The 16349-nt window shown below is 24.5% G+C and overlaps 1 protein-coding gene across 2 annotated transcripts; it reads left to right on the top strand.

Annotated features, from left to right (window-relative positions):
* Window positions 1–7876: 7876 nt before the first annotated feature.
* On the top strand, window positions 7877–16140 carry Bm4832 (Transcription factor AP-2 family protein; the record flags this gene model as incomplete). 2 transcript variants are annotated; one of them, XM_043080112.1, is made up of 10 exons in its annotated part: window positions 7877–7882; window positions 10604–10744; window positions 11052–11147; window positions 11446–11733; window positions 11975–12041; window positions 12288–12407; window positions 13269–13386; window positions 13874–13992; window positions 14521–14786; window positions 16045–16140. In XM_043080112.1, 10 exons carry the CDS (start codon window positions 7877–7879, stop codon window positions 16138–16140), a joined length of 1317 nt encoding a protein of 438 aa, XP_042936046.1. The 2 variants fall into 2 exon arrangements, with proteins under 2 accessions (XP_042936046.1, XP_042936045.1); XM_043080111.1 differs by having other exon boundaries at window positions 11052–11159.
* Between the last annotated feature and the right edge of the window lie 209 nt (window positions 16141–16349).

The following is a 16349-nucleotide window of genomic DNA, read 5'->3' as shown; positions in this document are numbered from 1 at the left end:
TTAAATCGAAATTTTAGAAATTTAATTTCAGTTTGTCTAGTTATTGCATTGATTAGAAGTACAGAAAGTAATAAAAAAAAAAAAACTATTTGTGTTTCCATTTTAATGAGCTTCCATTTTTGTTTTCCTATCTCTTCAAATTTTATCCGTTTGATATTTTAAATATTTTCAAATTTAATACCTTATCCATTTAATATTTTTCTTCTCATTTTGATGTCACATTAATCTCATATTTTTGCATATTATTTTAAAAGCTCAGTTTTCTATATTATCATTAATTGCATAATTAAAATTTAATTTTTTTTCCAAATCCCAGATAAAACAAATGAAATAATTTAAGCAATTTTAATGTTAAAGCATTTGTAAACATCAATGATGAATACCTAATAGGTGGAATTTAAAAAAACAGAGAAGGAAATGAAATTCTCTTCATTAATTTACGGGAAAGAAAAGTTTTATTGGTAGTTTCTTTTTTTTTTGTTTTTTTGAGGAGATTATATTTGAATTTTCGACTACTTCGCATATTTATTGAAGAAGAAGGAGGAGAAAGGGACAAACTTGAATTTCCGGTTATTTTATACATTTCAATATTTCACACTAAGTCTTTTTTTCATTTATCAAAAATTTCATAAATAAATTTAAAAAGAATTTTTCTAATTCCTTTTTCTTAACTCATTGTTGACTGAAATATGCAAAAGCGAAAGAGAAATTTGATGTGTAAAAATTTAATTCCGTTTATCTTTTATCAAATCATAACAAATTTAACTGCTACTTTTTTCTCAAATTTTAAGACTTTACTATAATCAGAATGATTTGTTTATCATCTTTTGATCAAATTTTTATACCGCGGAAGTCGAAATTACAAATTTATATTACCTTAAAAAGTGTGTTAAAATTTTGAAATGAAAAAGTAAAAAACAAGTATAGCTTAGATTGATAATGAATTTCAAAAAAAAACTTTTTAAATATATTTGTTTTTAATTTAGATAAATAAAAAATCTCTAAAATTTATCCCTAAAAAAATTTGTTTTTCTTCTTTTTCTTTAAATTAAGGGTAAAAGAAGAAAATTTTTTAATAATAACTTTAGAGAATGAAATTACATTATTTTCATTCTATTATTCTCATTTTCTTATCCATCATTTCATGTTTTTCATTCATTCCATCCATCATTTTCAATCATTTCATATCATTTTGTTCTTTTTTTTTTTTTTTTTTTTTTGATTCCTTTCCATTATTAACAAACTTTGTAATTATTATTAAAGATTTGAATAAATGTTTGCCAATTTTTTTCCAAATTTTCAGTTATATATTATCTTTTAAATATTATTAAATACTGTTTGCAAATACCAGTTTCTTCACTTTCATTTTTTTCTTTTAAAAAAAATTTAGTGGAAAAAAAACTCTCTTTTTTTGTCAAACGTATCCAAACATTTTCATTTTTATTTTATTTCATTTTCCTTTTTTTTTTTTCAAATTTTTATCATAATGAAGAAAAAAGTTCATTCATTGTACGACAATGAAACAAAAAAAGTGTAAGGCGTTTATCTGATAACAATACAAGGCGTATTTGTCATCATAATTCAAATACATATTCTCATTTTCATTTTAAAACTCGATAGCTTTTCCCTCTAACACATCTGAACATTTTTTTTTTTTCGGTAATATCAAATTTTAAATTATAATGAAAAGAAAAAAAATGTTCAGTCACAATAATGAAAGTGAAAAAAAATTTTTGATAGTAATGTTAGGCGCATTTATCATCGTAATTAAAGTTGCATTTTTTTTTTCGAACAAGATTATATAAAAAGAATGTTGAAATAATTTTTCCGAAAATTCGATTAAATGTAATGAACGCAAAATATACTCAATTTTAATTTAGTAAAAAAAAAGAAATAATTAATTAGTGTGACAATAACAAATGTATGTTTTGAGTATTCTATTTTTATACCAAGTAATTATGCATTTTATTGATTACAAAAGCTATAGATTTATGTAAAATCAAAATAAAAAGAATTTAAAATCGAATTGAAATGAATTTAATTAGAATGAAAAGATTATAAGTTTATGATTAAAAAGTAAGTTATGGATTTGATTGAATGAAATGGAGGTAAGGTATACTCAATAATTGTTAACTTAAATGATATGAAAATCAAATGATTGCTTTTTTGTGCTATTCATCAGTGATAAAAAGTTGTTCAAATGAAATTATTCACTTAAAAACTATTTAAATTCTTAAAAAATTAATTAATGTGATTAGATTTAATTATGAATTGTTTTACAGGGTTTAGATTATTTTTGTAAAATATAAATAAAATCGAATATAAAAGAAAAGAATATAACGAGGAATTATTCATAATATTGTAGTAAAAAAGTTATTTTTTTCTAAAATAAAATAGAGAAAACAGGAAGTAACATAAACAAATTATTAGTATCTTTCAAAATGAATGAAATGGATTTTCATCGTTTTCATTTTTTTTTTTTTTTTTTTTGATTAAAACCGGACTTTCGACGATTTAAAATGATACCTCGTAAAAAGGTAAGAGAAAGAAAAAATTCGCAAATATATTTCTTTTTTTAAAATAGCTTCAAAAGGTATGGGGTGAAATCCGAAGTTTATACTTATCATTTTCACCTTCTTTTTTAAATAATATTACATATTTGACTCGTAGTGTTATATTTCTTATTAGAAATTTAATTAAAGCCGAAATTATTGATTATAATTATTATTGGTTCATTTTTAATTATTGGTTCATTTTTAGGATATTCATACTAGAAATCACAATCTTATGCAAATTAAAATATTAAAAAAAAAAGTTATGTAAATAAAAAAAATTCAATATTGAAACAAGTGAGTAATTGATATTTAATATTTGAGAATGCAGCATTTTTCAGTGGTAATTTAGCGGTAATTAGAATTTTTTGAAATCAAAAAAATTTTGAAAAGTTAAAATTTTCAAAAGTAGAGAAAGATTGAAAAATGTCCCTCTTTATAAATATAATTTAAAATTAATGTACGTGTCAACTGATTAATTGCTTAAAATAATGCTTAAGGATGTCTATTATCATAAGAATTTTGATGTTTTTTTATCAGTGATAAGAAGTCATTTAGTTAAATTATTATTTTAATTATTTTTTGATTTCATAGTTTTATATACTTCTTTCGTTTATATTTCATTACGTCATTGATCTGATCAATTCATCAAATGTTAAATTTTGAAATTTTCAAGAAAGATGATAAAATGACAATATCATATGTTTACCAATAAGACAATTTAGTTTCTATCAGGTGGTTGTTTATCGAAACTACTGTTTAATGAAATTTGGTTAAAACGACACCTACACGAAGTTTACATGTACAAATAATAATTGGAATGATATTCAAATCATATCTTTCTTTTTAATGTTATTTAATACTTTTTCATACTTTTTAATTTACATAAATTTCATCCATTTTTAATGAACTTAACGTTATTAATACTTGTTTATTCTATAAAGTCTCGAAATATTAATTAGCTAAAATAGTAAATATTACTTTATTACAATTTGTATTAATAAATTACTCCAATTTTTTTAAATTCAACAATGGCAATTGTTATTTTATTGATGATATTTCATTTAATTTGCTATTTGTTTGTTTGTTTTTTCCAAATTTTCACAATTTCTGAAAATTAAAAGTTTATAAATTAATATAAATCTTTTAATTAATTTTTATTCAAAGAATTTTATGAATCTTTTCATAGAAAAAAGATGAATTAATAGATGGTAAAGATGAAGATATCGGCGATAACAATGACAATAACGATCATAATGACAATTTAGCAAACAACAATGGCGTCAACGTTAACATTGGCATCGATAATGATGAAAATCATTGTCCAGTAATGTAATATCACAAATGAAAGAGCTATTAGATTGATCAGCAAGAATTGTTACTTCTAATGCAGTAACTATTTCTAAAAACAAGTTTTGAGGGAAACAATAGTAACAATAATAATAATAGTAAATAATAATAAATAATAATTCCTTCTAATTCATTATCTCAATTTTATATCCTTGTTATCAACAATATTTGATCTTGATCAAATGAAATAAATGGGTGACAAAATGTTCTACGTATATTGACACTGACAAGAAAATTAACATCGGAAATGAATGAATGAATGAATGAATGGAATGAATGAATGAATGAATGAATGAATGAATGAATGAATGAATGAATGAATGAATGAATGAATGAATGAATGAATGAATGAATGGAATGAATGAATGAATGAATGAATGAATGAATGAATGAATGAATGAATGAATGAATGAATGAATGAATGGAATGAATGAATGAATGAATGGAATGAATGAATGAATGAATGAATGAATGGAATGAATGAATGAATGAATGGAATGAATGGAATGAATGAATGAATGAATGAATGGAATGAATGAATGAATGAATGGAATGAATGAATGAATGAATGGAATGAATGAATGAATGAATGGAATGAATGAATGGAATGAATGAATGAAATGAATGAATGAATGAATGAATGGAATGAATGAATGAATGAATGAATGGAATGAATGAATGAATGAATGGAATGAATGAATGAATGAATGGAATGAATGAATGAATGGAATGAATGAATGAATGAATGAATGGAATGAATGAATGAATGAATGGAATGAATGAATGAATGAATGAATGAATGAATGGAATGAATGAATGAATGAATGGAATGAATGAATGAATGAATGAATGAATGAATGGAATGAATGAATGAATGAATGAATGGAATGAATGAATGAATGAATGGAATGAATGAATGAATGAATGGAATGAATGAATGAATGAATGAATGAATGGAATGAATGAATGAATGAATGGAATGAATGAATGAATGAATGAATGAATGAATGAATGAATGAATGGAATGAATGAATGAATGAATGAATGAATGAATGAATGGAATGAATGAATGAATGAATGGAATGAATGAATGAATGAATGGAATGAATGAATGAATGAATGGAATGAATGAATGAATGAATGAATGGAATGAATGAATGGAATGAATGAATGAATGAATGGAATGAATGAATGAATGAATGGAATGAATGAATGAATGAATGAATGGAATGAATGAATGAATGAATGAATGAATGAATGAATGGAATGAGTGAATGAATGAATGGAATGAATGAATGAATGAATGAATGAATGAATGAATGGAATGAATGAATGAATGAATGGAATGAATGAATGAATGAATGGAATGAATGAATGAATGAATGGAATGAATGAATGAATGAATGGAATGAATGAATGAATGAATGGAATGAATGAATGAATGAATGGAATGAATGAATGAATGAATGGAATGAATGAATGAATGAATGGAATGAGTGAATGAATGAATGGAATGAATGAATGAATGAATGAATGAATGAATGAATGAATGAATGAATGAATGAATGAATGAATGAATAAAATGAATGAGTGAAAATTGGGAAAATTTTTACTCCTCTATTTAAAAATTTGTCACTATTAATTATGTTAATTAGATGATGGAATTAATCAATCGATAGCGGAAATATGGATCAATTTAATATTTGTACACGTATATGCATGCTCTGTGTACGTATATACGTGCGTGTATGTCTACGTATCTGTATCTATCTGTAATTTTCTTCTTTCTTTTCTTCTGGTGGTATGGAAAATGACAACACGAATTTCTTAACCGGATAACATCGTTAATGATCCGATAAATATATTACTCGTAATTAGAAAAGGAAATGAAAAGAAAAAAAAAGGAAAAGAAAAATGGTTCAATTATTATTTTATATATTTTCACTAAAAATTTAGCAATTAGTTATAAAAAAAAAAATTTACTTTTTTTTATAAATGTGTTTTTTTTTAATTTTGAATTATTTTATATTAGATAAAAATGCTTTTTCTTATTAACTTTTATTATCCAAAATCTGAAATATTTTTCATCAATCCAACAATACCAGAAAACATAAATACCAAAAATACAATACACATTTACATGTACACATGCATACACATACAAGTACAGACACATGCATACACATACACACATACATCTATTTATATATATGTGTATATATATATATATTCATCTCCCGTGGTCCACTATCCGTACCCTTTCCCCGCCTTTTGAATTCCACCTCTTCTTGCATTCATTTCATAAAACTCAACAAATGGCAGAAACTAGAATGATGGTGATATTAGGTAAACGGTTTTAATTTTTCACAAAAAGGCACAGATAGGGGAAAAGAATGAGCGGAGGTGGACTCCTTTTTTGATCGTCAATTTTGCAGTCCTACTACTAGTTTGAAATTCTTTCAAATTTCAACTTTCCTCTTATCTTTCCTCCTTCTTCCTTGTTCACATTTTCCGTTTTTATCCCCAGTTCTATCCCGCTATTCCTCTTCCTATATACTCCCTTTTCTACCTCTCTTCCTATTCCTTCATTTTTCCCTTTACCCTTTCACCTTTACCCATTTTCATCCACCTTTCCTCTCCACCCTACCATAACCCTTCTTCCTTTTTCAATCACTTTTGTAACCCTCTTTTATATGAAGATGGTTCAATGAATTCAATTGATAATCATATACCAAATGAGTGGTTTTGTAGTAGTTAGTAAATATGGGTTGTATTTGGGTTTAGTATATCTGAAATGTAAAAATTTAATGTTCGACCGGTATCACTATTGTCCCACCCATTCCCCGGGGGTTTCTTTATTTACATCATTTTCCGATTTATGGATGTGACCGACGGGTAGGTATGTGGATGAAGCGAAACGCTTTCGGGATATTTTGTCGTGAAAGCGCCAACGGCATATTTTTCTTCTTTTTCTTAGAATTGGGAATAAAGGTTAACAGAATCATTTTTCTTTAGGAAATAGATCTAGTAGGTGGTGTACCTCGTTTGGTACAGAACACACACAGACATCTATATATTTGTATATATATCCTCAGGCTAGTTTGCCCTGGGTCACAAGTTAACGAAGGTGTCAGTGGGAACAAGGAAAAATGTGACATTTGGTCGTGACAAATAATTTTTGATATAGTTTTTTTCTTTTAAATGATATGGCAACAGCATTGGAAATATGACAGAAATCTTTAAGGCATAATTATGAGGTAAAACTTATAAGAGTCTAAAGATGAATAAAAGAGTGAAAGAGGTGAAATGAAGAGAAAAGATGAGACAAAATTGACATAACTTCGAAAATAAAACGAAAACAATTTGAATATTAATCCTTAAGCAAAAGAAAAAAAAAGCGAAAAGGAAAAGAAAAAAAAGGCAACGAGTTGAAAAGGTCAAAATTATCTCTTTTTTCTCATTTAAGTAAAAGAATATAAATTTTGTAATTAATTTGCAATTATTTTTCGACACCAAAAAAAAGGAAAAGAAAACTTTTTTTTTAACAAAAAAAAGAATTGAATTTTTTCCTTTTTTTCTTTCTTGCATTTTCGTATTGCATTAATTTAGAAGTAATAAGATACTTTTTTGATCTTATTTATAGCCATCTTCTTCTCTTTTTCTTTCACATTTTTAATTTTCTCTTCAATTTTATAATTTATCATTTCATCTCTTTTTCTTGTTTCTTCCTTTTTTTTTGCTCCATAACCCAGTGTTACTATCACTATTACTAATCAACCGATGCTACAAACGTTATCAACAATTTTTCCAAGGAATATACCGGTCACCTTAAAGGTTATCACTGTTGCAATTTGTGCTCGTTTTTATCACCGAAAGTTATACCTGAGGGAAAGCAAGTTATCTGAGAGTATTTGGACGATTGTGGCCTGAGGCAACAAATTACTGGTATTAGCTGTGAACGTCGAAGAAACGTAATGCAAGTGAGTCATATTAAAACTAATGCAGTTTCAAACTCTCTCTTGTTCACCTCTCTCTCTCTCTCTCTCTCCTTTTTAGTTTTTTTGCACTTACTTTTTTACAGTATTAATAATATTATGAAATAATATTATAATTAGCTATTGCATAAATCATATTTGTTGGAAGAATTTCAAGATCAACAGTATCGGTTTAGATTTTAGCTATTATTAAATTAATTAAAAAACAATTATACCAATTATAAATTGTAGCATTCTGTAGCATTTTAGATATCAAAAATTGACTGGAATTTACTGACCGTTACTTTTATTTTTTTTCTAGGATTTTCAATAAGCTTTTATGGGAAAAAAATTTTGTTTAATAAATGAGTTATGATTTCGATAATTTAAAATATAAAATTCTGATTTTAAAATGTATGTACTAATAAGTACCTTGCTTTTTAATCGAAATGTTTCAATTGAAATTTTCCAAATTTTGTTAAAATTTGTTTTAAATTTTCATTTCTTGTATTAACCAACGCTAATTAAAAAATCTGTAGCCTTCGTTTAGAAAAATGTACCATATATCTCAAATCAATTAAAGATATATAGAATATATTATATAATAATAATAGTTGTTATTTAGTAATAATAGTGACAATAATAATAATAACAATAATAGATAACATATATTAAACGACAATAACAATAATAAATAACAATAAGTAAACAAATATTAAGCAATAATGATAAATAAGTGAGTATGCAAATAATAAATAATAACACAGTGGTAAATAGTGATAACAAGCAGTGCTAATGCATCGTTATTTAAGATTAATTGAATAGAAGTTTATGCTATATTTTATTTCTCTTAACTCATTGATTTTTCTTCTTTTAATTGCAATATATAAATGTTTGTAATAATGGAAGTAAATATTCGAAATAATTATTATAATACATTTTAGATGATAAAATAATAAGCTGAAAGCATAATTAAAATCAAAATCGAAATTTATGTTAGTAATATTGAGCCAAATGAAAAATGATAGAAATAGCAAATGATGAAATATTAATTTTGAATATTTACTAACTTCAATCTGTTAAATATATTTTTATTGGTTAGAGAAGAAATGTAATTTAAATTAAAATTACAAATAAAAAAGTCAACCTTGAAAAAAAAGAAAGGGTATTGAAATGATTGCTTTCAGAGTAAAATAATTAGATAATGACAATCATACGAAGCAATTAATTAAAATTATAAGCAGTTCTTTTATTGAATTTCATAAATTCAATATGTTATCATTTTAGGTAAACTAAAAGGAATTCTTCATTGTATTCACAATAATTGTTAATGGCATAAATTCAATCTTATAAAATGATTAATTAATTAATTTGTGAACGAAGATAGAAGACTTCTACGATAATTGTTTTCATGGAAGCTTGAAAATTTGCCCCTATTTAATTTGTTGATCAAAATTCCTGTTTTCTCTGAAAATTCAACTGGCAAAGTAATCCTTAAAAGGATTTTTCATCACCTCTCGCAATAAAAATGTATGAGAAGATGAATTCCTTTTACTGTCATCAAATTTTACAACTTTTTAACGATTTTTTCAAAATTTTTTCTTTTTTATTCAGTTAATTTGATAGTAAATTAAATCTTTTTGATTGAAAAGTAGGAAAGAAAGAAAAAAATAAAAAAAAGATCAAAAAAAAGGAAAATAAATCATAAAAGGAAGGAGAAAAAGAAAAAAATGGAGGAAAGGAGAAAGAAAGTGTGAGTGTGAGAGAGAGAGAGAGAAAGAAAGAGAGAAAATAGAAGAAAATTGGATAATAACAATTGGTATTTAAATAGTTATTGAAGGTGACCTTTTTTTTTCTTGACCTCTTCTCCATTTTTCATTCTTTTCAACTATCATTTTCTTTCTTGTCTAATCCAATTTATTGAAAGGAACGACGAACGGAAATCTTTTCTTATGTAAAAGTATTATATGCGATCAGTTAGCAATAATCAATTATCAATTTTATGAAAATGAAAAAATTTTTAACTTTCCTTAGCTTTTTAAAAAGAAAAAAAAAAAAAAAAGAAAATGAGATAAAAATATGAGACAGTAATAGAGAAGTGAATAATGAAATAAATGAAAGGGAGAAAGAGAGAGAAAGAGGAAGAGAAAAGAAGAAAAAAGAATAAATAAATGAAGAGAAAGAATAGACAAAGTCCTTATCATTAATTATCACTATTATCATAGTTTCTTTTTTTTCATTGTGATCATATCAGCATTGAATTCATTTAAATTTATTGATCAATTTTTTTCTTTTCATTTTGCCGAAAAAAATGATTCAACAAAATTTTACAAAATTTTCATTTTTTTTTTGTTATCTTTTATTTAAAGATAACGAAAATTTTTTTAAAAAAAAAATTTTATTTATTTAAAACAAAATTTTTGTTTTAAAGAAGAAACGAAATTGTGAATTAAGTTTTAGAATTTATAATTTTGAATATATTATCGACTATTATTTTTATGCAATTAAAATAAGTAATAGTGTTAAAAAGAATTGTTAAATATAATTGCAACAAAAAATATAGCAATTTGAAATATTGCTATGCTAATAAATGTTATTTTTTAAATAATATTTGAACAAATTAAAATTGTTAAAAAAAACAACGAATTACTTTTTCCCACTATTTCCTTCTTTCTTTTTTTCTTTCTTTCTTTCTCTCTCTCTCTCTCTCCCTCTGTCTTTTTTTAGAGCCTTCAACTTGAAGGTATCGGAGCCCAACCTATCTCCAACGAACAACAACAATCATTATTAGAGCAACAACATATCGGATTTCCATCTCCAGCTTACGCTTTTGCTTATAATCCAGGTCCTTATGCACAAGCTGAACAGGTAATTTAATCAAGTAATTTAATTAATCTTATAAACATTACACTTTGTTAAATTTTTTCAGATTTATTAAAATAAAACATATGAAAATTTGAAAATATTCCTGTTGAAATATCAATAACATTTCAGTAATGGTGTTTCGGAATTATTTATCACCTGTAATTGAATTAATTAAACTTTTATATTTTCTAAATAAAACTTCTGTAAATTTATTTTAATGATATCTTTTGTTTTACTTTTATTTTCTAAGTGTAAAGAAAAAAATTGTTAATTTCTTGCGAAAAATTTTTTTAAATATTTTTGTTTTCAGTTACAACCGTATAGTATTGCGAGTGCTACATCGGAACAATTCCGTGAACAAACTAATGAACTTACGCGTGTTACCTGTTATCAACAGCAAGCTAATGTCCATTACAGCGTCATTTTTTTTCTCATTCTTTTTGAGTAATTTAGTTTCGAATTTAGATTTAGGAAGTAATTTAGAAAATTTAACAATTTTTTTAATATTAAAAAAATGAATTATATAATTAGTATTTATAATTGATATTTATAATATTTTAGCATATATAAGTGTAATTAGCAATCATAAAAAAAAATAACTTTATTCGTTAGAAAATTTTGTGTGAAAAATAGGAATAAATATTTTTCAGTTAATTATATTTTTGATATTGTAGAAATAAACAGTAAATGTTTTTAATTTTTAGGTTCACGTACCAAATGGACGAGAATACCTGATGGTTACCGGTCGACCACAACCGGTTTTTATGCAACATCTATCTCAACAGCATATTCCTTCTACTGCTTCCTTGCAACATCAACAACATCAGCAACAACATCAGCAACAACAACAACAACAGCAACAACAACAGCAACAACAACGACAACAACAACAACAACAACAACAACAGCAACAACAGCGACAACAACAACAACAACAACAGCAGCAACAACAGCATCATAACATGGTTACAGATACTGGAAATGTTGATACTGTAAATCTTTGATTTTTTTTTTTTAAATATGCGATAAAACAAATTATCTCTGATATTAAAATTTTAAACATAAAAAAAATAGCATGTTAAAAATTTTCACCTTTTGCTATTAATTTTTAACACAAATTTTGACTGAAAAGAAAGAAATTCAGCTCAAAAAAATGCAATATTATGCTTCAAAAGGTGCTAAAATTATTTATTTCCATTTACCAACTTTTTTCCTTTTTTTTTTTATTTCCAGGAAATGGGTACATCACCACCAAGAGCACCAGCAAATATAACTGAGCAACGTGGTGTTATTCGTAAAGGTAAATGTAATACAATATTTACTTAATTTTAATTAATATACATGCTTTTAATCAATATCTAAAATCACTTGTTCTAATTATTTTTGGCGATGAAAAAAAAAAAAGAAATGAACGAATGAAAAATAATCAAATATTTGTTGATTTCTACTTTAGAAAAAAAAATGATAACATACATTCGTGTTATTTACAAATTCCTTTCTCTTTCTTCTATTGTTACTTTAATTTATTACTTTTTCTACTTTTAAGCAGCATGTTCAAGACCTAAACCAATGATAACGACATGTCCAATGAATGGACAATTGATCCACAGCAGTAATCAAACTTCTCATACTGTTAATTATCTTGATGTCTTCTGTTCTGTGCCAGGTTTATTTTTATTTGAAAATTTATTTGTTTTAATGACAATTTTAATTTCATCCAAACTTATTGACTAAACGGTAAATTGTTTAGATTTTGTAAAATTTGAGGAATTTTCTTTTTTTTTTTCAAAGATTTCGAGAAATTTTAAAGCTAGTAACAATGATTAACGTATACTAGCAATAATTAAAATGTGAAAATAGTAGCAGTGATTAGATATGAAAATATCAGCAAAACTAAGTGTAATTGATGATATATGAACAAATGATAATAAATTTTTGATTTAATGTATCATTCATTATTTAATCTAATAATAGCACTAAAATACTTAATAAACCTCCTTAAAATATTATAATATAATCTTTAATGTTGATAATTAAATAGAAAATGATAAAAATGAAACGGTAGGTTTCAAAAATTAGAATAAGTTAGCTAAAGGTTAATTTATGATAAATATCCCGTGTATATTTTTTCAGTGATAGAATCTATTGACAAAAAAAAATTTTGTGATAAAGCTAAAACCTTTCACATTAACAATTTTTTCTTTTTTTTTCATATATATAATTTGTAAATATAAAAACATAATGTTTGTTCAACTTTTTGATAAACAAAAACGTAAAAAATTATCAAGTACTTTTTATAATTTTAAAAATTCATTCTTTTAGCAATTAGAGCAAAGATGGAAATTAATTAATCACTTCTATTAACACTTAATTAGGCAATATTTATTTATATGAAATATAATATTAATTATTCATATTTTTCTTTTTTTGCTAAAATTCAATCAAATAATATCTGCAGCTAATGATCATTAAAAGAAATTATGAACGATAAATGAGTAAATAAGTAAATTAATTAATTATGTTGAAGGTCGGCTAAGTTTGCTCAGCAGTGCGGCGAAGTACAAAGTGACAGTAGGTGAAATTCATCGACGACTTTCACCGCCGGAATGTCTTAATGCATCAGTTTTGGGTGGAATTCTTCGCAGGTAGTCAAAAAAAAAATCGAAAGAACTGACAATGATTTGGATTTAATATTTTCACCATGAATTATTAATATTCTTTTAAAATTCATTTTTTATTCTTTCATTTGGTCTTTTTGTCTTTCTCTCCCTCTTTTTTTCTCTCATCATTTTCCATTTCTCTCTCTCTCTCTCCTTCTTTTTTTCATGTTACTTTAAACATTTTTTTAAAGTTTTACAAATTTTAAATATATGAAATTAAAATTAGTAATTGTTAGAATGGAATTCAATGATATTTTAATAATTATTGCTTAATAAACCAATAATATTCTGCTCTTTCTCTAAATTCCAATTCTAATTTGAATTTTAATTTAATTTACGTTTAACAATCAGTTTAATTCTCAAATATTTCTTCTAGTAATGCTAGTTTTGAAAATCTATTTGTATTTGAAAAAAAAAATTTATTTGAAAATTGGAATAATTGGGGAAAATTAGGCTATGTCATTTTTTCCAGAGCCAAATCTAAAGATGGTGGTAAATCTTTACGTGATCAATTGAAACGTGTTGGCTTACAGTTACCAGCCGGAAGACGGAAAGCGACAAATGTTAATTCACTTACAGCGCTTGTTGAATGTTAGTTGTTTTTTTTATAAATTTTAAAAAAAAATTTGATTGTTATTTTATCTAATTTTTAGGGAATAGTTTTGGAATTATTTTTTATTTATTAAACAAAAAAAAAATTTTTTTTTTTGTTGACTTATCTAAACGTAACTTTGCATAAATATGACTATATGTTATAAGTACAAAAAAAAGGATAAAAAATATAATATTATTTTATCAATAATTATCAGTTTCATTTATCGTATCATATCTAATCAAATTAGAGATTTTATTGTAACTACTGTCATCTTTACGTTTCAAAATGATTAATGTTACTGTTTATTATTAAAAGTACTTTATATATTTATTTAAGTATATCCAAAATTAATAAATATATGTCTAAGAATAATAAATATTTTTTAAATATATTTAAGAATAACGAATAATTATTTTTAATCGCTTTCTTTATGTAAATTTTATTTCCAAATGATTACTAGCTTATATATATATAGAGTGAAAAAAGAAATGTTAACAAATAAATGAATATTTGTTCATTGACAGTTGAAGCGATGCATTTGGCGAAAGATTTCAACGCTGTTTGTGAGAATGAATTCCCCGCCCGTGCGATTGCTGAACATTTGACACGCGCAAATTGTTCAATGGAGTCATTAGATATGCAACGACGGAAGAATATGCTATTAGCAACAAAAGCAACATTAGCCGAATTGAAAGAATTATTAAGCAATGATCGAAGTCCAATATGTTCCTCAAGGCCACAACCAATTTTAGAACCAATTGTGCAAAGTCGACTAACACATTTCTCAATGGTTTCTTTTTTCTTTTTCTAATTAATTAATATGTTGGTGGTTTCCTTCTTCTTCTATTATTTTTAATATTACTCTATCATTTGTGATAATGTTATCATTTAATCATTTGTTGAAAGTTGCATATAATTAAGTTATAATGTGAGTAGTTAAAGAGGATGAAGAGGAGGAGAAGGAAGAGGAAGAGGAAAAGGGGGAAGGAAAAGAAGAAAAATTATGTTTTATCTTTGAATTTCACAATTGCAATAATTAATTTCACTTGTTTAATTAATAATTGCTATAATTTAATATAGCAAATGGCTTAGCGTTAAATTTATATTATTAATTTGATAAAGACAGAAAATTATTTGAACTTACTTTTGATCCAAATTTTAAATCCCAGATTCATTACATTTGAAAGAAAAAGAAATTGTCTTAATTCTTGGTTTTCTTTGGCATCACAATTAATTTCACTCATTAATTTTTTGAATTCACTTAACATTCTATTATTCAAGTAATTCGTTTCATTTATTTAAAAATGATTTAGAAAAATTTGAATTGAATTCACTGGAAATTGTAATGCTTATTGGAATCTAGTTATTTTATACTTGCTTCAGCTATATATTACTAATTACAAATAACTTAATATTGCTATCATATGTTTCGTTCTCTTTTACTTTCTTTTCCTTGGGATAAATAAAATTTATTGAAGCATTATGTATTTTTATGATTTAATATTAATGGATGATAATAAATAGCAGTAGTAATAATAATTTTTATTACTATTGCATTATTATTAAATGCAATAATATAACAATTGTTGCTACATTAACAACATAATAATAATTTATATTGTTAATAATAGCAATAATAATAATAATAATAACGATAATAATAATAGTAATAATAATAGTAATAACGATAATAATAATAATAATAATAGTAATAATAATAATAATAATAGCGATAACAATAATAATAATAGCTATAATAATAACAATAAATAATAATAACAATAATAATAGTAATAATAATAGTAATAATAATAATAATAATAATAATAATAAAATAACGATAACAATAATAATAATAGCTATAATAATAATAACAATAAATAATAATAACAATAATAATAGTAATAATGATAGTAATAAATGATCGTATTTAATAAAATTATCTTGTGATATCGCGCAGATCACATTACGGTATCATTCTTATGATGAAAAATTTTTCTCTTTTGTAATATTAATTACATGTAAATCAGAATTTAAATCATTTTCAGGTTACCCATGGATTCGGTTCACCTGCTATATTAGCTGCAATTAATGCAATTATGAATTGGTTGAATGAATCGGTGAAATTGCTTGATGCGAAATGACACATATTTTAAAGTATCAGAAATAATTACGGATGTGTGAATTTGGTGATAATATTGTAATTATGTTATGCATTTTTATATGTTAATAAGAAATGCAAAAAAAAAAAAAAAGAAAAGAAAAGACGGAAATAGGAAGAAACAGGAAGAAAAGCATATGTGAACGGAAAAAGGATAGAATAGAAATAAGTAAATTTCACTTTATTAAAATT

Source organism: Brugia malayi, assembly GCF_000002995.4.
Source record: "Brugia malayi strain FR3 genome assembly, contig: Bm_v4_Chr3_scaffold_001, whole genome shotgun sequence".
In the NCBI taxonomy this organism is placed as follows: domain Eukaryota; kingdom Metazoa; phylum Nematoda; class Chromadorea; order Rhabditida; family Onchocercidae; genus Brugia; species Brugia malayi.
Note: the sequence above shows the minus strand (reverse complement) of the source record. Positions and strands in the feature narration are given on the sequence as shown.